The sequence below is a fragment of the Mustela nigripes genome, chromosome 8 (assembly GCF_022355385.1).
Source record: "Mustela nigripes isolate SB6536 chromosome 8, MUSNIG.SB6536, whole genome shotgun sequence".
In the NCBI taxonomy this organism is placed as follows: Eukaryota; Metazoa; Chordata; class Mammalia; order Carnivora; family Mustelidae; genus Mustela; species Mustela nigripes.
Genome location: NC_081564.1, coordinates 1,063,508 through 1,085,770, shown reverse-complemented (window position 1 = coordinate 1,085,770; position 22,263 = coordinate 1,063,508). Strand labels below are relative to the sequence as shown.

The following is a 22,263-nucleotide window of genomic DNA, read 5'->3' as shown; positions in this document are numbered from 1 at the left end:
CAGGTGCATGGGGGAGGGGTGCCGCCTCCAGTCTGTGGGCCCACGGGGTGCACAGGGTACCTCTGCTGGTCTGTCCCCCTGTCCCATTCTCTCTGCCCTCCGGTGCTGTCTTCAGGGAGGTGACCTTCCCCTCCCGGTGCGAATGTGCACTCCCGTCCAGGACGCACCTGCCCTCCCCGCCTACCTTCCCAAGTCCCAGAGCCTGGAATCTCATCTGCCAGGCCTACTTGGGTGGGTCCCCATCCCGAGCCCATCCTGTGACCCCGGGTCTGGGGTCCCCTTGGATCCTGGCTGCAGGCCTAGGGGTGCAGAGTTTACGTCCTGCTCACAAGCCTGAAATTGGGGGTGGGGGGTCTTCTCCCAGGGAGAAAAGTGGAGGTATGTGAGGGGGGTGGGGGAAGGAGGGGTCAGCAAATCAGGGGAAGCCTCCTGCCCCCAGCCCCAGGACAGCAAACAGGGCTCTGCATGGAGACTGAGCTGCTCCCGGCCCCACGGCTGGCAGAAAGCCTAGCGAGTGTTCACCAAGGCTGCCTGTCTGCCTGTCTGCCTGCAGGGTCCCTGTCCTCACCCCCTGGCTGTGTGGGCAGCAGCTGCTTCCTGTGGGGGCATTGAGGTCCTGCTTGCTGACATGGAGGTGAAAATCACGTACCACTGTGTGTGCCTGTGATGGTGAGAACATCACAGAGTCAGGAGGAGCCGCGGTCGGCTGCTCGGAGACAGTGACTCAACCTCTGGCCCCGGGGGAGTGGACGCGTGGTGCCTGGGATGGTGTATGGACGACGGTGCCCGTCCCTCTGTCCCAGCTGGGCCCCCACCCCATCCTCTGGGGAGCACGTCTCTGAGGGGTTAAAGGGTAACGGTTAGCTCATTCCCACCAACCAGAGGCAGGAAGCTGGGCTAGAGCAGCATCACCTGCCCTTCCCCCTGGTGGTGGCTGGGGAAAAGCCAGACTATGCTTCCAGTCCAGGAAGGACCAGGAGAAAGCAGGGCCATGGGCAGGGGCAGAGGCAAGGGCAGTGCCTCGGGGCACAGAAGCTCGGGAAGGCGGGTGCACGAAGAGGATGAGGTCTCTCTACTTTCTGTGGCCACTCTAGACACCCTCTGCGGGGCGACGAGGGGCACGAGCAGGTCCCCATGGGGACGGTCACAGAAGTGAGCTCCCACGTCCCGGGGGAAGGGAGCGCGTAGGGCGTGGCCCTGCCGTGGGCACCTGGCCCCGGGCCCTGGACGCAGGCAGAGAGGGGGTTAGGAGCCTGGACGCCCCAGGACGGGGATCAAGGACAGACGTAGCCAGAGTCCGGCTCTGCTGACGCCCCTCCAGGGGCACCTCATGTTCAGTTGCTGGGCGCCGGCTCCATGGGAACAGAGCCTTAGCAACTCCCACACATGTCCCTGTGGCACAGGTGGCATTCAGGAATTCAGCTTAATTTAGGAAAGGAGTCTCCTGGAGAGTCAGAGTCTAAAGCCACGTTGGACGCTGGGGCCTGAGGGTCCAGAACGGGTCATGACAGAGCAAAGTGGGTGAAATCGTGTGTGGGATGGGCAAGGAGCAGGCCCTGAGCTCCGGCCTCCCCTGTGTGGTCACAGCAGCCTCTGTGGTGGTGGGCGGCGGCCAGGACAGAGGCGCCCTGAGCCGTGACGCGGGTTACACTCACACAGTCCCAGACCACGGCTGCATGGGGGCCTGGGGCTCAGCACGGCGGGACCGCAGGGACTCCTCCCACCCACGGGTCAGGGTCCTCAGTGCGTGCCTCTCTCCCCCTGGCTTATTTGTGCTGTAGCCCCGGCCTTCCTCCTAGACACATGGCCTGTCGTGGACAGTGTGTTGCCCACTTGCATGATGACCCCAGGGCCTGAGGCCTTCTGGGATGGACTCACCACGTGTAAGTTGTGCTTCTGAGCGTTCGCTGCTGTACGCGAGTCACGTGCACTGCACTATCATCTCTCCTACGAGGTTGTTGGCTTATCTGGCTGAGAACAGTGCTTCTACAAACACGTGGGTTCTAGAGACCATTGAGTGGACGTGTTGGCTCTCTGTCCATCTGTCCTCAGACCGGGGTCCAGCAAGATGAACGGCAGTGCTCAAATGGGGTTGTTCTTGCTCAGCTGCGGGTGCACGCACGCGTGTGCGCGTGCACACACACACACACACGCTCACACTCATGCACACATATGCACACGGTCCATGGCTGGATTCCACCCAAAGGCAAGACAGAATGACAGGAGAGTGAGGCCTCACCTTTGCCATGGCTCTGATCCGTTTCAGGCCCCTCCAGGATGCGGGTCCCAGACCTGTGCAACCCCGCCCTCTGGGCCAAAGCAGGAGCAGGCTCTGGGGTCTGCCGGGGGCATGCCAGGGAGGAGGGGCCAGGGAGGGGCATCTAGCCTGGACCAGAGTGCTCGGGCCCACAGGTGTGACAATGTCACTACCTGAGCTGTGACCTTCGGGGGGACCTGAAGATTCCAGGGAGACATATTGGCACCCATCACCCCACAGGGACTCAGGGTGAGCTGTGAACCTCAGAGCATGGCCACAGACACATTCCCGCCAGGCTGGAGAGCCCAGCTGGACGATCCCACACCCTCTAAGAACCCTCTTGCTCTGTGAGGCAAACCCACAGATCCAAACGCATGACTCCAGAAAGAAGCCAGCCCCCAGCTGTATCTTCCGACACTCCTGTCTTCTGACACTCCTATTCCAGCTCTAGGAGGCAGGTCCTTCCCCTGCGCCCCAGTAGGAGCAGAGGGGAGATGGCGCTGGTGGGTATGCTCTCTGCCCCCAGGATTCACAACGCCACAGGGGCTGTCTGGGTGTGACCCGATGCTGGGCATATTGCTGGGCGGGGCTGTCCTGTGTCCTCACTGGCATGTGCCCTCCACTTCAGCTGTCTTGGCACATAGCGCACACTCAGTAAACTTGTGTCAGGGGCAAGCCAAGTGTGGCTCCCTCCACTTAGGGTGTGCAAAACCCAGGGTCTCTGCCTTCTTCCAGCACCTGCCCTTGATGGCTGCAGTGCTGGGGCTCACTAGACAGACTCTCCTGAGGAGCCAGAGAGCTGGTGCAGGGAGGGGGTGCAGCCGCGGGCACTGAGCACCAGGCGGCCTTCAGTAAAGGTCACTCTCCAAAGTTGGCACCTGCGGCTTTCCTTTCCCTGGGGGCTGACCCTCTCTGCCGCCAGCAGCTCTGGTGTATATAGGGCCCTTGCCTTTTCCTACACGTGAATGCTGTGACCTGGGTCACCCAGCAATGCCCAGCGTCCCTGGCCACCGCGTTATTTGGGGTTTGGGCATGCAACCTGATGCGGACCAATCAGAGTCCTATTCGGGCAGTTGCAGGAGCTATTGGACGAGTCGGGGGTCTTTCTGGAGAGCATGCGAGGTTGGAAGGCCTGAAAGGCTGGTGAGGTCACAGCGGGAGGGGACCTTGGGCTGTCGGGGACCGTGCGGGGCCTGAGGTTGAGGCCCACAGGTGACAAGAGGGAGGCAGGGGAAGCTTCCTGATGGCGCACGGCGGGCCGGCCGCAACACGCAGCCCTTCCTTCTGCGCCGCAAATGCCCCTCACCCGCCGACGGGGAGCCAGCCGGGCTGTCCCCCAAGCGCAGACCCTCAGCCTCCGGATGGCCGCGCTCCGCACTCCGGCCGTGCTTCCCGCCCCCACGAGGCGCCCCGGAGTGGGGTCCCCGAGCGCAACTCCCCCGGCGCGCGCCGGGTGTGAAAAACCCAACACCTCGGCGGCTGGTAAGTGAGGGTAGGGGAGACCCCACTCGGGTCGGAGCAGCCGGCGGAGCCCGGTCCGTGTGGGCGGGGCTCCGCGGACGCCCCGCCCCGGCCCGGCCCCGCCCACCCGTCGGAGGCGGCCCGGCCCCACCCCCACGCCCCCGGGAAAGGGCGGGCCGAGCTCTGGGCGGGGCTGTAAGTGACAAGTTTGTGTCCTGAAGGGGGTGGGGAGGGTCTTCCCTGGGAGGGTCCGGGGCCGCCTTGACGACCTCGCGACACGCAGCGGGGCTGGGGTCCCGCGCCCTGCCTGCAGGTGGATGCTCGCCGGTCGAGTGGGCCGCGCCGGGTTCGGGGCTCCCCCGCGAGGAGCCGGGACCCGCGCCCCCGGGCCTCGCCACCGGGCGCCGAGCCGCGTGGACCGCCGAGGGTCGCGGCGTGAGAACGCCAGCAGCAGCCCGAGTCCTCTGGTTTAGCCAAACCCGGCGAGCCCCAGCCCCTGAAGACCGGCATCCGGAAGGGGGTCCCCCGGCTCCTGGAAGGGAGCACTGGAACGGGGGCGCCCTGCAGGTCCTCGCTGCCTGGGGAGCGCCGAAGCCACGCTCACCTCCAGCGCACTTCAAATTGAAATGTCCCCAATTGGGGAAATATTTATTTGCCAATGATCAAGGAAATGTCACGGAAAAATCTGTTCAGTTGCGGAAAATGGCCCGGTCCTTGGCGCTGACCCCAGGAGGCAGGAGGAGAGCCGGCCCTGAGCACCGAAGCTGTTGGCGCCTCCATCCTGCCCGCTGGACCGCCAGCGCTTCCTCCCCTGCCTCTCAAGTCCTGTCCTCTGGGGGCTTCCTCCGGGCTTCCGGGAGTCCCTGCCAAGTGATGGCCGAGAGACGTGGTTTTGGAAGACGGGCCGCCCGCTGCTGTGCCCTGTCCTGCCTCAGGAGAGACAGACCACAGACTAGACGGTGTGGGACCTGCCAGGTGAGGGTGAAGGGGGGATCTGGGGACAGGCAGGGGATTGGGGGATGGGGGAGAGACACACCTCTAGCTGTCTCCCTCTGCCTGTGCCCAGAGAAGTACCCAGTGAGGAAACGGCCCTAGGTCCTTCCCAAGACAGCTCCTCTCTGGACATGCTGGTGACACCCAGGGCCTGCTTTTTGCCCGTGAAGTCGTCCACCCTCATGGTGAGCTAGGCCATCCCGGGCCCTGTGTCTAGGGACCATGAGGCAGCTCTGGTTAGGAGCCCACAGTTAGAGGAGGCCCCTGCGGGAGGAGTGGGGACTGCAGATCTCCCAGGCCCCCAGGGCGGCCCCGGGGCGCTGACAGGACCGGAGGGCATAAAGGAAAGGTGGGAGGTGGAGCCGGGACCCAGGAGGGGACGGCAGGGAGCTCCCAGGAGGGAAAGGTCCCAGCCCCAAATTCAGAGTGTGAGACCGAAGGCACATTGCATCTTCCATAAACTGATCTTCTACTTCAGCCCGTGCAGCACGCGGTATCCATGGGCCGGAGTCCTCTGTGACCCATCCTCCCCTGCACTGTCAGGGGGCCTTACCCCCACAAACGGCTCTCTGATCCTGACAGCACTGAGTGCCGCTTCCCTCGAGCGACAGGAAGGAGGGACTCCCGGGGTATGTGTATCCATCACTCCAGGAGGAAGAGCTGATTCCAGGGCTGGGGCAGGAAAAGGGTGAGTGGGGAGGATCCCGCGGGGCCAGAGAGGGATCCCCGGTCCTGGCAGGGCTGAACGCATCCCCAAGCTGACAAGATGCCCTCCCCCCGTTATTTTTGCATATTAGGGTATGTTTTGTTTACTTCCTCCCCAAATTAAGTCCCATGGTTAAATAGAGTGCCAGGGGGACCCAGGGCAGGGACGTGAGCCAGAGTGAGCTGCTGGCCTCGGCAGAGAGAGTCTGAGCACGAACGCGCTTACACACCTACATCTATAGCCGCACATCTTTTTCTACAGATGGTAGCACGCCTCTGGACATTTCAGATACATCTCGAGGATCCTTCCGCGTCCTGAGGCTGCAGCGCCCTCGCCATGAGGAGATGGCAGAGCCCCGCTGCGCAGACGCCCCACAGTTCAGGTGGGTCCCTAACAACAGACGTTTACTTCAGCCTTTTGTCCCGACAAATAAGCCCACAATGCATGTCCTTGCACAGACGTCCTTGTGCACATTAGAGCATTATTTGTAATGCATGCTTGGAATGCTCGGAGAATATTGCACAATAATTTACTTAATGGAGCCCTATTTTTAAACATTTAGATTGTCTCCAATTTTTCCACCATTATAAACAACACTGCTATGATCATAAATCTTGGCACACACTCCTGATTACTTCCCTGGGATGAATTTCTAGAAGGAAGGCCTGGAGTGCTTTCAACCTTCAAGCTGCTTCAAGCCCATTTTGCAAGGGCTGAGTCAGGGCCGCCCAGGCTGGTGGAGCAGGCTGTGCACTGCTCAGGATGACCAGGAGGGGGCACAAGGGGGCTGAGGAGGAGCCCATGGTGCACAGGCCAGGTAGCTAGGTGTCCCCTGAAGCAGGGCCTTTTCCTGGTCTGCACAAGGGTGCTGTGGTCAGCAGGGCCCTGGCTGAGCTGCCAGAGGCAGAGTCTGGGTCACAGAAGCCCTGACTGAACCACCCACCTCAGGGACCAGACAGTCAGGGTGTGGAGTCAGCTCCAAGGACTGTCCAGTCTCATTCAGGTGACTGCATCATCCCCGGTGAGAGGCTGTGTCATCGCTCCTGTCACACCTCATTCAGGTGACCCTGCATCATCCCCGGTGAGAGGCTGTGTCATAGCTCCTGTCATGGTCCCCTGGGACTGTTCACCACCCGCAGGAACGGAGTCGCCCACCCGTCACCAGCTGACCGATGCCCGTCTGGTCCTCAGTGGACACTGTCCCCTAGATGCTCTGGTCCCTGGGCTCTGGAGCAGCCCTATCCCTTGGGAGCCAGGCCCAGGCTTGTGCAGAGAGGCGCCCCCCACCCCGGCTGACCCCATGGCTCTGGTGCCTCTGCCCCGGGAGTGGGCAAGCCAGTCACATGGTCTGGGGCCCCCGCACTTCACCATTTCACTGCGAAGCTGGGCCCTCAGTAGTGACTGTGGTCATCGCAGAGCAGGGCCTGGCCGATGGAGACGGGCTTTGGGCAGGGTATCTTCGCAGACGATGCTCCACACCAGGGGCTGCCCAGTCCGTAGAGACAGAGAGATAGAGACAGACGGAGAGACACAGACTGAGGGACAGAGAGAGAAACACACACAGGGACAGAGAGAGAGGAAAGAAGGGACAGAGACCGAGAGACACACAGAGAGGGAGGGACAGAGAGAGACAGAGAGAAAGACAGGGAGAGAGGGGGGGAGAGACAGAAACAGAAACACAGATGGAGAGACAGAAATTGACAAAAATAGAGAGACAGACACAGAAATGGTGACATGAAGCCCTTGTACCACGTGAGGGCATCAGACCCTCTGAGAGGCCAGAATGAGAAGAGGGGGGCTGGGGGCGGGTGTCAGTGCTGGGGATGCAGTCGTGCGCTGGGGATGCAGTCTGCTGCCTGCCCCCAACACCCAACCCCTGACTCCCCGTCCAGCTTCCCAGGAGGCTTTGAGCTGCCACAATGGCTGGAGCGGGGAGAGACCTGTGCCTCCAGCAGGTGGTGACCAGGCACTGTCCCACACTCCCAGAAGACCTTGGAGCTGACCTCTCCCAGGCTACCCACAGACCCCTGAGGAGCAGGGCTAAGGAGGGGAGGGGGGAGGACTGTGTCCACGGGGACAGCCACCCCTTGGCCCAGAACAGTGTCTGCAGGCCGGAGCCCTGGCCCAAAAGTCTAGGTAACTCTATTCTTCGAGATAAGTTTCCAAATATTTAAATACTGCTTTGGATTAAAAAAAAAAAAAAAAATCCTCTGTGGACTTTGACCCATCCCCAGCTGAATACAAAATTCAAGGAGAGAATTTACAGGTAGACATCTGCACTCCAAACCCCACCTGTGTCTGGGCCCACAAACCTGCACACCCAGCTCAGGCCTGTCAGATCCCTGAGTCCACTGATCCTCACGTCCGTACGCTCTGCTCCGTACCAGTGAGGCACCGAGGGTGGGGGTGAGGGGTCTTGGTGGGCTGGGTGGAGCCCGGGCATTCGGGGACATTGACCAGGGAGTGCTGGGGTGGGTTTTGTCCCAGGGTTGCCCAGCCGACCCTAAGGACCCTATGGCAGGGCCCTCAGAGAGATGGGCAGAGCCCCCCCAGCCAGCATTTCTATGCTGATCAGCCTCAGGCCTCACGCCTGGACCGCTCCCCGCTCTTCTGCGTCTGGGTCCCGTACTGGAACCCCGCGGGCCCTCACCAGTTGACTTTTCCGGATGCAGCCCACCCCACACCGCCCCCGCAGGCGCCCTGGCTGAGTGCCATCACACCGCCTCTACATCCCTTCAGTGGGAGGACAATGGTCCTCAGTCACATCGGCCATGGGTGGGCCACCCCTCCTCCAGGGGAGTGCATCCCGGCGAGGGCGCCCTTCTCAGTGCAGGCCTAGGGACAGGGAGGACTGGCGGCGCTCAGGCTCTCCCTGGAGTCTCTCCACTAGAGCCTCCGCTTTGAAACGCTATTGTGCATGTTCAACCCCCTCAAAAGCATTCAGAACGGAGACTGCAAAGTGCTGGCCTAAGGGAAAATGCTTTATTGGGTCTGCTTTTTCTGACTTAAAAAGGGCGGGCACATAAAGGCCAGACTTTCAGCTTCCCCCAGAGCCCCTGGGCACGGGGGCAAGGGTCCTCAATTCTAGAGAGAGGTGCTCCCAACCCCCCCTTCTAGCACTGAGTGACCTCCTGAGCATCACGTCTGGCCCCTGTAAGCACCTGAGTTTAATACCCGTGGTTGACAGGAAAAGATCATTTTCAGGACTTAAAACACTCAGGTTGCCTCAGGGAGACGGAAGGACAGGGAACTGGTCCACAGCCGGGTTGCCAAAACCGTATCTGCCCCTGGTGGAAGCAAATCACGAAGTGCTGGGCTCAGTGTTTCGGGGAAAGACAGCGTGTCACTGCTTTGCTTCCGTCCCTGATCTGGAGAAGAGGTTTGGCTGTGGTGTGGGCTCGGCTGAGGATGTCCCTGAAAGAGCTCTTTGAGGCCACCATTGCCACCTGGTCCTTTGCAGGTTCACTTGACAGAGAGCAAAGGTAACCTGGCAACAGCGGGAACGCCTCAGTGCTACCAGTTACAGACAGAGTCCCTCCCCCCAACCCCCCAGGGAAATGGTCGTGGCTCTAAATAAATTCCCCGGCCACAGCTGAGGCCACGTGCTTTCTGCGGTGGTGCGGAGCAGACATTCACCGAGTCATCTGCACGCCGGCGGACCCTCGGTCTCACCCCATCCCCCGTCCAGGTTTCCAACCTCGACACTCGCCTGTGCCACAGAGACTAGAGGATGACTGTGGCGGCTGCCTGATCGGAAACAGGGTCACCTGGGAAATGCCCGATGACAGAACCCCCTGGTCCAATCCCCGCCGTGCGAAAATGCCAGGGGAACTGCTCCCCGAAAGGCAGGTGTGAGCAGGCTCACAGCAGCGCCGTCTGTAAGACCCCCCAAATGCACACCGCTCCAATGCCCAGAAACAGCACAGCGGATAAATGAATGATGCTGTTACCGCGACCGGATGCTATCCAGCAGTGAGACAGAAGAGCCCGGAGAAGAACCCGTAGGAATGACTCGCAGACATTATCAGGACCAAGACACCAGATGCTACAGCATTCCGTTTATCTACAGTGTGAAGACAGGCAAAACTCAGCTACCGTGATATAAAACAGGGGACTAGTTCATTTCAAGAAGGAAGCCAATCAGTATATCCTGGTATATGGAAAAACACTGTAATTTTTAAGAGATTTGAGGGGATACTTCACCAGAGAATAGACCTACATGGCTGACAAGTACATGGGAAGATGTTCAGGGGCCGGTCAGCGAAGCGTCTGCCTTCGGCTCAGGTCATGATCCCAGGGTCCCAACTTGAGCCCCATGTCTGCTCTCTGCTCAGCGGGGAGTCTGCTTCTCCATCTGTCCCTCCCCCTACTGGCTCTCTCTCCTGTTCTCAAGTAAATAAAATTTTTTAAAAAATAGATGCTCAACCTCATTAGTCACTAGGGAAGTACAAATCCAAACCACAGGGGTTCACACCTGCTAAAATGGCTCAGACAGACAGGACGGACCACACCGCAGGCTGTAGGCATGCATGTAGTACAGCATTTGTGCAAGACTTTGGCGGTTCCTCGAACAGTTACATATGGGGCTACCACCATATGCATTGATTTCTTGAGGCTGCTGTAACGAACAACCACATATTCAGTGGCTTTAATGCAACACAAATTTATCATCTTGTAGTTCTGGAGACTGCAAGTCCAGAATGAGCCTTCAACGGGCTCCAATCCAGGTGCAGGTGGGGCTGGTTCTGTGGAAGCCTTGGAGGGGGGCGGAATGCTTTCTGCCGCTCCCTTCTAGAGGTTGCCATGGCGCCCAGCCTGCTTGCATTTTCCCGTGGTCTGCTCCCCCGATGTGCCCATGGCCACCTCCTGGTTATAGAGACCCCAGCAATCACATTGCACGTCCCCCCGATAATCCAGGCTCCCCATCTCTAGACCTTCAACTTCATCACACCTGCAAAGCCCCTCAGCCATCCGAGGCCTCTTCACGGAGCACGTGCATAGGCTGCTGCCCTCCGTGTCTAAGGGAACAACTTGGCCGGAGTTCAAGGCAACGGAAGACACGGGACAGCCGCGATCAGGGATCCACGGACCACACGCAGGTAACCACGCTTCTGTCTCTGAAGGCCTCCGGGGCACCCCAGGCCCGGGTAATGTCTGACCCAAATTTAGCCTGATGGCTCAACTGAAATGCCAGTTTGGGAATGGTGCTCGGAGTCCAGCCCGAATGCCACGCCAACCAGTGAGTTAAAGTATGACCGGGAAGAATTTGGTGAGGAGTAAAACACAGTCTCCTATCTAGTCAGCGAATCGGTGTGATCGGTAAATGAAGGTGACCGAAGCCGGGGTGGGACACGGCAGAGCTGCACAAGGCTGGCCCGCCTCAGAGCTGAGCACACGCCCCAGCGGGAGCAAAGATGCTTCCCAAAGGGCTGCCCCACGACGGCCCGGAGACTCTCACACCGAAGGGACAGATTGGGGATGACATGGGCCAGAGCAGGGGGGTCAGACGGGGCTGCTTATTTGGGGGGTTGTCTTGTGGCGGTTTCTGAGCCTAGCAAACAGCATGGGCCGGGGTGGGGGGTAGATCTGTGCATTTGGAGTTCGGTGTGTTGTTACTGCCCTCGTTTTGAAAGAGTGCTTTTTTCTTCCCTGAGCTTTCGAAGCTTCTGGAAATGACACAGTGGGAAGACAGAGAAATGGTCACTAAGGGCAGAGCATGTGGTCTTTACCATCAAACCTCCCCAGCCGATGCACAGGCTACCGTCTTCAGCACAACCCGGCTTCATCTTCAGACTCGGGTTACAACGCCGGCTTGAGGGGCGTCTGGGTGGCTCAGTTAGGTAGGCCCCTGCCTTCGGCTCAGGTCATGACTCCAGGGTTCTGGGATCAAGCTCCACATTGGGCTCCCTACTTGTTGGGGAGTCTGCTTCTCCCTCTCCCACTCCTCCTGCTTGTGTTTCCTCTCTTGCTGTTTCTGTCAAATAAAAAAAAAATTCTTAAAACCAAAAACACACCGGCTTAAAGGAGGCGAGTCTGGGTTACACGGCACCCGAGACGCCGGCTATCACAGACACGATGACAGAGCTGGGCGGACAGAGACTGCATAAAAAAACATCTTGGGACGCCTGGGTGGCTCAGTTGGTTGGACGACTGCCTTCGGCTCAGGTCATGATCCCGGAGTCACAGGATCGAATCCCGCATCGGGCTCCCAGCTCCGCGGGGAGTCTGCTTCTCCCTCTGACCTTCTCCTCGCTCATGCTCTCTCTCACTGCCTCTCTCTCAATAAATAAATAAAAATCTTTTAAAAAAAATAATTTAAAAAAAAGAAAAGAAAACATCCTAAGAAAACCCTCCCTCTGCTGTGTCCCAGCTGCGCAGGCGTTTCAGATGTGCACTCCCAGCTCTGAGCCTCTCAGCGACTGGGGCTGTGAGCGCCTCGCGGCCACTCCACCACGGGCAGAAGCGCAGGCTCCGGGAGGCCCCTGCCTGTCCGCAGCCTTGGACGGGCCCACGAGCTCTGCACGGTGCCTTCTTCAGGAAGAGGCTGTGAGAAAACAAAATTCAACTCGCCAAACCCTAAAGGTCTTTCTGACTTGATTCAAGGGTTTGAGACTCGGGCGGCATCCGGCCAGCAGGACAGGAGCTCCGAGGAGCTGAGCGACTTTCACAGGCAGAGGGAGCAGGAACGAGGCCATCACCACACAGATCAGTGGGTTTCTTGGGCACCCAGGAGTCCCAGCCAGTAAAGCGTCCAACTCTCAGCTTCCGCTCAGGTCATGATCTCAGGGAAACGGGATCGAGCCCCACGTAGGGCTCTGTGCTCCAGGCTGAGTCGGCTTGGGATTCTCTGCCTCTTTCCTTCCCGCTCATCCTCTCTCTCTCTCTCCAAAATAAATTTCTTAAAATAATAATAAACAAAAATAAAAGCAGTCTGGTTATGGCGACGTTACTCCCTTTTGGGGGAAGGCAGGGGTCTAACAGGACCCAAGCAGCGCTGACCAGGCTGTCCTGACAGACCGGCTGAAGAGTCCGTTTCTGGGAGGTCTGAAACTGTCATTGTCCTGGTTTGGGGACCTGAGGCTCGGCACACATGACTCCCCCCAAGGCCCACTGCCTTCTTTGTAGCACAGCCTCGTGGGGACTGAGTGGGTGACACAGATGCTCCGGGGTGAGGCAGCCACCAGTCCTCTCGTCAACCACTGCCTTGGGCCCAGTGCTCCAGGGGGCTCAGCCCCTGCTTCCACCCGGCTCCAGCCAATGGTGGCACCACGTGGCTGTCGGAGGGCAGGAGGAGGGGGCAGGCCGTGGGCTTTCTCCATCATCAGATGCGGTTTCTTCCTCAGTTCCTGCCTCCAGCTCCCGCAGGGGCCCCGTCTGGGCTCCAGTGGGGGTCACTGCTGACCTATTCCTCCCTCGGAGCGTGGCGGGGGCTTGGGGCTGCCCGGCCCAGCGGTGTGCAGCTCTCCCTGGGACTCTACTATGTGCTCACTAACTTCCCTCCGTGGAACCGCCTGTTTTCCGAACCGAAACCTGACTGACGAAGCGCTCGGCGACACGCGCTCCTGTTTTCCAGCCAAGCACTTGCAGATTCACAGACCGGACGCCCCTCTGCAGTAATTATGTTTACGTGCTTCCCCCTCCCACTTGATTACACATTGAGCGGGAATAATGTAAAACGCAGCTGCTGGGGCTGGCTGGGCCTCCCAGCACCCATTCTCTGTTAGCAAGAGAATCTTCCTTTTATTCAAGAAGACAAAGCACCTCGCTAGAAACCCCGCTCTCCGCACCATCCGGCTCCTGGAGGCCGCCGTGTCATTTGTCACGGAACAAAATTCCCAACCAAGGACCCCAAGGAGGGGTCATGGATTTTTGTTGCCATTGGGATACAAATCCGTGTTTTCTGACACCCAGTGGGTATACGGGCAAGGTGGCATGACTGGTTCGCTTTTCATCACCCTGAACCCAAACTGGGACCCAGGGCCCGTCACTCTGACTTACCGCCTTCCTCACAGGAGCCCTTCCACGTGTGTAGAGATCAGATCCCACTCAGCTGAACAGAGCGTAAATGCAAGACAATGGACTGTCACGAAAATCTAGACATATGGACCCATTTCCTGTGACTGTTGACTTCCAGCCTCTGCCTGTCACCGTGCGTGATCTTAGGACAGGCATTCCCTCTGCCTCCCTCAGACCAGCTGTGACTAGTTAGCATGCGGGCGGGGCAGGGGACCCCCGGCCCGCTAGGTTCTTAGTCCCACAGATGAGGAACCTCCGCAGTGGGGGAAGGAGCTGCCGTCCTGCCCCAAACCCACTCTCCCTGTGAGACGCCGGCTGCGTCCCCGACACGCACTCCCCTGTGGGAACGAAGCTCACATAAGCTAGCGACAACGCCCCATCACAGAACAGGAAGGCGCCTTCCAGAGAACACAAGCAGCTTCCAAGTGTTTACAGCAAGCCCCCGTAAGAAGTACGGTTGTGTGTGTGTGGGTGCAGCTGAGATTAAAATATAGAAAGTAGTAACAACTTACAGCCGGGATGTCCTTTTTCCTTTTTAAAGGCGTTAGAGAAAACGGCACTTGACAGTTTTGATCACCCACACAATGACCCTCCCCCAGCTCAGCAACGCAAACGGGCATCTCAGGGTGACCAGGCATCCTAGGGTGACCGTCTGCCTCCCCCTCCCCCGCTGTAACGCCTGTAACTCCACTTTGCTTCTTTTTAACCTCACCAGCCACATACACACCCCTAAACACTACAGGGGGATTCCGCCTGTTTGCCTTTTATGCATGGAATCGTGCATGTACTCCAACACGGTCTGCACTTTTCTACCTTGCCTCCTTCGTTCAAGATCGTTTGCAGGGCCCACCAACGCTCTTGCCGACAGCGGCAGCCCGTCCCCCTGCGTTACATCCCATCACGTGTCTCCACACCCCGCAATTTACTCATCCCTTCTACTCCTGATGGACACGGGCTCTTCCCGGTGTGTGGCCACTCAATGAACGGCACCAGAAACATCTGTGTCCAGGGCTCCTGCTGTGGCTGTAGCAATAGACAAACTAAGGAAACAAATAAACAGAATAAAAACTGAATAAACCCAACAGAGGTTTTATCCACTTAGACCGCGAGGGGCAGATGAAGGTGCGCACTGCCGCCCGCCCCTACCCACTCTTGCTCACGTTGGGGCTTACATTTCTGGGGTCCAAACGGTATCCCACTTGCATTTCCCTGACAGAGATTAAGTTCCTTTCCATGTGTTTATTGTCATTTACGTGTCCTTTTTAGAAAAGCCTCTGTTAATCTTTCACCATTATTATTATTATTATTAAGAGAAACACTGCACGCACCAGTGCGCAGGAGGCAGAGGGACAGAGGGCATCTCAAGGAGATGCCCCGCCGAGCGTGGAGCACCAGTGCAGGGCTCGATCTCACGACCCTGAAATCATGACCTGAGCTGAAACCAAGTCTCAGCTGCTTAACAAACTGAGCCACCCAGGTGCCCTCACCCATTTTTTAATTATTTTTCTTACTGATTCATACAAGCTCCTTACATATTCTGCACTTCTGTCAACTGTAGGTGTTCTCCCCTCTCAACAACAAAAAGTCCTAAACACAACATTGGCAAATCAAACCCAGCAATATATATATAGAATAAAATATCATGACCAAGTTGAAATGATCTGGAAAACTCAGGGTTACTTTAACATTAGAAAATCAATGCAGGGCGCCCGGGTGGCTCAGTGGGTTGGGCCTCTGCCTTCAGCTCAGGTCATGGTCTTGGGGTCCTGGGATCGAGCCCCACATTGGGCTCTCTGCTCTGCAGGGAGCCTGCTTCCTCTTCTCTCTAACTGCCTCTCTGCCTACTTGTGATCTCTGTCTGTCAAATAAATAAGTAAATAAAATCTTTTTTAAAAAACAAAGAAAATCAATGTAATTCACTTATTAGATTGAAAGAGAAAAATCAAATAATCATCTCACTGCAAAAAGGGCATTTGATAAAATTCTACCATCTTTCATTAAAATACACACACACACACAACCTAATGAACTAGGAATACAAGGGAATGTTCTTCTGATAAAGGGTGGTCTCCAACAGCCCTGACCCTGAGCCACACTCAACAGTAGAGGTGGTAAAACCTTCACACTGAGATCAGGAACAGCTGAGCATGTGCACGATGTCCACGTGTCCACCGTCAGAGCAGAGGCGCTCATGCTACAAGGCGGGGTGGGTAGAGAGAGAATGGAGGAATGACTGGATGGCAAGGAGAGGGTAGGGCCGGGAAGAAGCAAAGTGGGCATCAGTCACAGACCATATGATTGCCCAGCTCAGGAATCCAAACCAAGCTACAGATAAAGAGTAAGAAAAAATGACGCTGGACAAGGCAGCCAAACACACACTCAGTGTTTTAAGACCGTCTTCTCTGCAACAAGCTATTTGCAAGTGGGACTTAAAAGGGATTGCGAGTTTGCGGAGTAAACACTGACAGAACTTTCAACAGATGCATGCCTAGTAGATTGCAGGAGCAAACATCAAGGTGTCAGCCCTCCCCGGGCAGTCCCAGCAGCAACACGTGGAGGCTTCTGGGAAGAACTGGGCAAGCTAATTCTAAGATTCACTTGGAAATGCGGAAAACCAAGGGGACTTTTTCTTCGTGTTTTCATGCTGGTTACGAGCCTCTAAATGGATTCCATAGGCAGCAACGGACTGCGGCCCACAGTTCAAACCCCACTGAACCGGTTCAACAGCTAACCTCCTACGTCCCCCAACACACACATGCTTCAGCGCTTTTGTTTGAAAACACACTTGGGGCAGAATGGACATCCCCGGCTATCAGCGCTAAGACCTCCAGCAGCTTTCCAAAGGACAGAGTCCTGTCCTGTCCCCTCTTTACAGAGAAGAGAGGCTCAGAAAGAACGGAACTCAAAATTCCAGTGGAACTGAAATCAGGGTTAGAAGTGCAACCCAGGTCTTCAAAATCCCATGCCAGGCTGAAAAAGCTATCCGCACACGGTCTGAAGGCTTCCAGAATCCCTACAGGTCAAAGGACCATAGAACTTTGGCTGGGAGCGTTGGGCCTCACCCAGCTCCCTAAACTCCAGGAAAAGCTTGAAGCAGAGCCAGCATCCCACCAGACCTACAGGCGCCTAGGGCATCCGGTGGGACTTACCGAGCAACTGAGAAAGCCCACGATATGCCCCCTCGGTGGTAGCAAGGCAGCCTTGAAGAGCCAGACAGGACCATGGCTCTGTCATGTTCATTCCACAGATAGAAATCCATGCTTGGCCAACTGTGTGCCAGGCCCTAGCCCAGGAACTGGGGATGCTCAGCAGAACCCACAAGACTCCTGCTCTCCTGGAGCCAATACTGGGGGGAGCTATATGTAGGACGTAATGTGAGACGGCGGTTGGTGCTCCAAGGGCAGATCAGCCCCAAGAAGGGAGGACCAGTGCAGGAAATTCTTAGTGTGCACACCTACAGCCAGGCTGAAAAAGGAGCAGAGTTGGGACCTGGATGGGAAGCCTGGCCCAGACAAAGCCAGAAGAGTGACACAGCCAAAGAAATCACAAGAGCAAAGGCCTGAGGTAGAAACTGCTCGTGGCTCAATTTTTAAAAACCCTATTACCGTTTATACGCATTACCTTATCTCAACCTTATGAGCAGAAAGAGCTGTATTTCACGGACAAGAGATGTGGGCGGGCGGAAAGAACATCTACTTCACTGCCAGATGAGGAACAGCTCGGTCAGTGCTCGGGGCCCCAAGAAGTGCTTCTGCACTCCAGCCGCTGGGCAGTCTGCCCTGAAGGTCTAGACTGGACTGGAAGGTGCCACTCTCCTTCAGAATACACAGGTGGGAAAACCCAGGCCCAGGAGGAACGCTCTCGAGTAGCAGTCACTCCACATCCAGGTGGCTGGTCTCCCAGAACCAGGCCCTCTGTACCAATCTCGACTACTTTTTTCCCCACATGAGTCCCCAGACCCTGAAGCCGGGTTACCGGGAGGGCCTTCACGGCTTGCTAAGTAAGCCCTTCAGTTTCTGCCACGGAAACATTCCCAGATGGACGGGATAAGGGTCCCGATCGCCAGGACTCAGAAGTTACCAGGGCCTCAGAAACCTGGAGTGACTGCCCTGGACAGGGCAGGGCCTTGCCCCCAACCCCGGGTCTCCCCAGCCCCCAGCCTCAGAGCTCCCTGGTCCCCCAGCTCCTAGCCTCAGAGCTCCCCGTCCCCTGAACCCCAGCCCCCAGGCTCAGAGCTCCCTTGGCCTCAGGGCTCCCCGCAGCCTCTAGCCTCAGAGCTCCCCGGGCTCCCCCAGCCTCTACCTTCAGAGCTCCACGGTCCCCCAGCCCCAGCGCTCCCCGAGCTTCCTGCCCCTCGGCCCCTCGGCCCCCAGCCCTCCAGCCCAAGAGCTCCCCAGCCCCAGAATCTCCCGGTCCCCCAGGGCCCAGCCCTCGGCCCCCACCCATGCCCCAGCAGCGGGTAACCAGGAGACCTCGCCCCGGCGCAGGGAGGGGCCGCCCCCGAGAGCCGCGCACTGGGCCTGCGCAGCCCCCGCCCTCCTTCCGCGCAGCGCCCGGCGGGCCCGATGCGGGTAGCGCGTAATCCGGCGCCGCGCTTTCGCCACTGCTCTGGACAACGGTCTGAGAAAACGAACACCACACACGCGCTATCCTTTGAGCACATCAGCTCCTGCCGTGGCGACGCCTCCGAACGCAAAAGGCTAGAACCGAAACACTTCCTGGCGCCTCGAACGGCTCCGAGGAGTAGCGAATCTGCGGAATCTGCTCGCCGGAAGTAGGGCTGCCCTCGCCGGAAGTGGCGCTTCCTCCATTTTGTTGCCCGCTATGGCGGCGGTGTCGAGTTTGGGGCCGGGATGCGGCGCTTTTGACTGAGGGGGTAGGCCGGGCGGAGGCATTGGGGACATCCGCGCGGCGCAGAAGAGGACCCGCCTGGACGCCGGAGACGCTGTCATGTACGGCGCGAGCGGAGGCCGTGCCAAAACCGAGAGGAAAAGCGGCGCGAAGGAGGAGGCCGGGCCCGGCGGTGCCGGCGGCGGGGGGACCCGAGTGGAGCTGCTGGTCTTCGGCTATGCCTGCAAGCTGTTCCGGGATGACGAGCGGGCGCTGGCCCAGGAGCAGGGACAGCACCTCATCCCCTGGATGGGGGACCACAAGATCCTCATCGACAGGTCGGTTCCTCCCCCCACCCGCCGGTCCTCCCCTTCCCTCGCCCGCTTGGTTTCGTCTGATGTTGACGTGATGGCCAGGACTAAAGAGGGGCTCTGGGGAGCCCGCGGGGACCCGGGGGCCCCTCCTCTGTTCTTCCGTCCCCCAGGTTTCGGAGGGAGGGGGACGGTGAAACCTGCCCTGAGACACTGGCTGGAGGCGCGCGCCGCGCGTGTCGCCGGAGGGATCGTCTCTGCCCCTGCAGCCCCTCGCGACCCCCCACCCCAGTCGCTGGTTCCGGCTGGCCCCTCGGCGCGGTGGAAGCGGCCCGAGCGCCGGCCTCTCCCGGCCGGCGTCCTCGCGGGGGTCGTGCGCTGCCTCCCTGCTCGCGGCGCTCCCGCAGCTCCGTGCGGCGGCAGGGCGACCCCGAAACGCGCACGCCGAGGCCGCGCGGTTAGCAAACCTTTGGGATCCCGAGAGTGAGGCTTGAGCCTCGTGTGCCGCCTGCGCCCTCCTTGTGGAGCGCCGGCACCTGGCCCGCATGACATTTGAGTCCGCCGGCCGCCTCCTCCCCACCGGGACAGTCTGGCGGAGTGACTTGGTTCAGAGCGAGGGTGAAGGTGCCCGTCCGTTGGAAGCCGGTTGACTTGGGCAGACACTGGCTTTGCTGTTAGAGATAGTGTCCTTAGGGCTGGTTTCACGGTCTCTTAAAACCGAAGGGTGGAACTGGGACGCAGATGTGTTTCTTTTCAAATCAAACCTGCTTTAGGTCATCGCCCTGGAGGATGTTTAGCCCCTTTGGGCAGAGGGGACCCGGGACTGGGGATTTCTAAAGCTGTTTGGTTTGAAAAGGACGGCATTACATGGTGTAGGGTGTTTGCCCCCCCCCCCCATATTTTCAGTCCCGCTTTCCTTCTCCTCCTTGGAGTTTTGGCTTGTTGGTTTGGTTTTTTGCCGGTTTGGCAACTCTACGTCTGGGGCCCGGACTGAAAAGCTAACGATGACCAGCCATTTAACTGTGGAATAGTGTCTCCGAGTGAAGGAAGCCCGTCGTTTGATTAAAGCTGGATTCTGCCAAGCCCTGGGACATGACTGTAGGGATGACCTGTGAGCTGGCCAGAATGGACACATTCATGACCAAATAGGCCTTTTTCCATCCCCGACATTGCCGTTTGGAGTTAGATCTAGACAACAGTGACTCTGGAAGGGAGGGTTGCCGGAGCAGGTCTGGACCTGATGCTCCATGCTCTGCTCAAACATGCTGTGCCTTTAATCCTTAGTTTCTGTGATCGGTGTTGCCTGAGTTGTCAGGCAGCTCCTTTTCCAAAGTGTTACAAAGTGTTACTTGTGATACTTATTATTAAAGCTTGGAAAGCAATGAAGTCTGAGCTCCTTATGCAGTTTTCGGTATCATTCTGTACATGACTGGAGTGAGGGCTTCCAAAACTAATGGGGAGCAAACGCTACACATGTACATGTATAATATTTTCAAATAATGATCTACATTTGTAAGTTAAGGAGGTTTACAGCAAAGTAAAAATAATTTTGAAATTTAATAAAGTGCAATAACTTGGCTACTCTGGAATTTTGGCCTTTTTTTCTTGTAAATGTCTTTTTTTTTTTAATACTTTTTGGTCCACATTACAAAAGTCAGCATTAAAAAGTCAGGCAGACTTTTGTTTGTCTCTCTCTGTTTGTTTTTGCAAGCCTAAATCTGAGTGTTTCTGACTCACTCGTTTATTATCTGATACTGCACATCAACAGCGGCTTCCCTGAATCTTTATGTTAAAAGCATAACAAAAAATGCCCTTCTTATTCCTAATTTGGCGACAGTGCCTGTTGGTCCATGCACATAAACATGGATGCGTCTTAACGTATGTGATTCCCTGGGGGTGTAAAGTTTAGAAGAAGATATTTATACTGCACCTGCTAATAGTTTTGCTCTGTTTCCAGTGAACCTCCTTAAACTGCACGTATATGTCACTGTTCCTATGTATGTGTGTCTCTCTATCACGTAACCCAGCACTTATTTCCTCAGCCAAGTGGCTAGGGGGCGAGCCTAGCCAAGATTTTACCTCCCATGGACGCAAGTTTCTTTGGTGAAGATCTCTCCTGAGAGTTCGGGACTAGCAGAAAGAAGCGAGGAAATTTCGACCGTTGGGTTCTTACGGATAGGTATTTATGTATTCGGTTTGTGTGAATGTAAGCTATGATATTTGACTTCTCAGAAAAAAAAATTTCTAGTTTTTATTTTTTTGCAAATGGCATTGAATGGTTGACCAAATCATAAACGGTAAGCGCTGCCAGTGAAGTGGGCACCATTTATGCTGTTAAAGGATTGTTTACCTTTAATTATAAGCCTTATCATATCATACAAAGGAATTTAGACTTTGTTAAGATAACTTGAGTTTTAAAAGTAGGTGAGATGTGACTAGCCAAATTAAATATAAATCCGACAAGATTCTTTTATGTTTGTTTTAATATTTTTATTTCTTTGTTTTAATTGGTAAGTATATATGTGAAACATCCCACACGAACCAACCTAGACGTTAACTTCTTCCCAGTGACCAGCGTGTTCATATTACAGATATGATGGGCGCGGTCACCTGCATGACCTTTCTGAGTACGATGCTGAGTATTCCACGTGGAACCGCGATTACCAGCTCTCTGAAGAGGAGGCACGAATAGATGCCCTGTGTGATGAGGAGAGGTATTTAGCCTTGCATACGGACTTGCTTGAGGAGGAGGCAAGGCAAGGTACTGCTCAAGAAAAACTTACTTAAGCAACAAACTTTTTAAAATTTTTTAAGTATTTAAAATTTACTCCCATTCATTTTTTTATACTCACTCTTTCTGATATTATCTTGACAGTACCCAGTGGATTGGAAAAACAGGAGTCTTTGCGTTCTGAGAGGACCTCAGGATAGTTTATATATAGAGAGCCACAAAGAATTTTCCCAGCTTTTGAGGGCAGACTGGGATTTGAAAAAACAAAAACCAAACTCTTTAACTGTTCTTCTTTAACAGTATCGTATAAACTAAAATTGATGTTCTTGTCTTTGCCTTAACAATCTTTAATACAGTTCTTAATCCCCAAATTTCTCAGCAGGAAGAAATTTTCCACAAAAGACGTGTATTCTGCTATCTGTGGTAAACGTGTACTGGCAAAAGTACATATTAATAGATGTGAGGTGTGAATTTGTAAAAACATGTTTGCCTCCAAAAGAGGCTGAAAAAAGTGTGTTGTATGCTTTACTGATAGCCACAACTTTAGAAATATGTAAAATTTTTCTCAGTAAGTTTCCATTTTTGTTAATAAAATTCTCATTTTTATTCAAGAGGAAGAATACAAGCGATTGAGTGAAGCCCTGGCAGAGGATGGGACCTATAACGCGGTGGGCTTCACCTACGGTAGTGACTACTATGACCCGTCCGAGCCCACAGAAGAGGAGGAACCTTCTAAACAGAGAGGTGAGGGGAGAACACTGCGCCAGGTGACGTAGCATTGGCAGCTACGGTATACGCAGTGGGAAAGTCTTCAAGGTTCGGGTGCGGCCGCTGAGTACTTCTCACCTCACGGTGACGCAGGCACCATTAGCAGACGCCTTCTCGGAGTAGAACAGAGCTAGAAGCCAGAAAATTAAGTGTTCTTGGAGGTGGAAACTGATTGCAGGCTCATGTCTGC

The 22,263-nt window shown here is 56.3% G+C and overlaps 1 protein-coding gene and 2 long non-coding RNA genes across 7 annotated transcripts in view; 2 read left to right on the top strand and 1 right to left on the bottom strand.

The window, feature by feature from the left end:
- The first annotated feature begins 4,006 nt into the window (after positions 1 to 4,006).
- LOC132023060 (uncharacterized) lies at positions 4,007 to 8,957 on the top strand. Of its 2 annotated transcripts, none has more exons than XR_009405844.1 (3): positions 4,007 to 4,693; positions 5,679 to 5,799; positions 8,878 to 8,957. It is a non-coding gene; the product is annotated as an uncharacterized LOC132023060 (long non-coding RNA). The 2 variants fall into 2 exon arrangements; XR_009405845.1 differs by lacking the exon at positions 8,878 to 8,957 and adding an exon at positions 6,479 to 6,555.
- On the bottom strand, positions 8,378 to 17,569 carry LOC132023059 (uncharacterized). 3 transcript variants are annotated; one of them, XR_009405843.1, is made up of 4 exons: positions 17,055 to 17,569; positions 14,247 to 14,473; positions 13,416 to 13,467; positions 8,378 to 11,391 (listed from the first exon to the last, which is right to left on the bottom strand). It is a non-coding gene; the product is annotated as an uncharacterized LOC132023059 (long non-coding RNA). The 3 variants fall into 3 exon arrangements; XR_009405840.1 differs by having other exon boundaries at positions 13,416 to 14,473; XR_009405842.1 differs by lacking the exon at positions 17,055 to 17,569 and adding an exon at positions 14,606 to 14,667 and having other exon boundaries at positions 13,416 to 14,473.
- A 663-nt stretch (positions 17,570 to 18,232) lies between these two features.
- SFSWAP (splicing factor SWAP) overlaps positions 18,233 to 22,263 on the top strand; it is a 67,772-nt gene continuing 63,741 nt past the window's right edge. Inside the window, exons 1-3 of one of the 2 annotated variants that reach the window (XM_059408169.1) lie at positions 18,233 to 18,601; positions 21,166 to 21,335; positions 21,918 to 22,049. In XM_059408169.1, coding sequence (XP_059264152.1) covers positions 18,384 to 18,601; positions 21,166 to 21,335; positions 21,918 to 22,049 — 520 coding nt within the window. In that variant the 5' untranslated portion in view covers positions 18,233 to 18,383. Of the gene's footprint in view, positions 18,602 to 21,165; positions 21,336 to 21,917; positions 22,050 to 22,263 lie in introns of those variants that run through there. The other variant, XM_059408170.1, reaches the window with a different exon arrangement.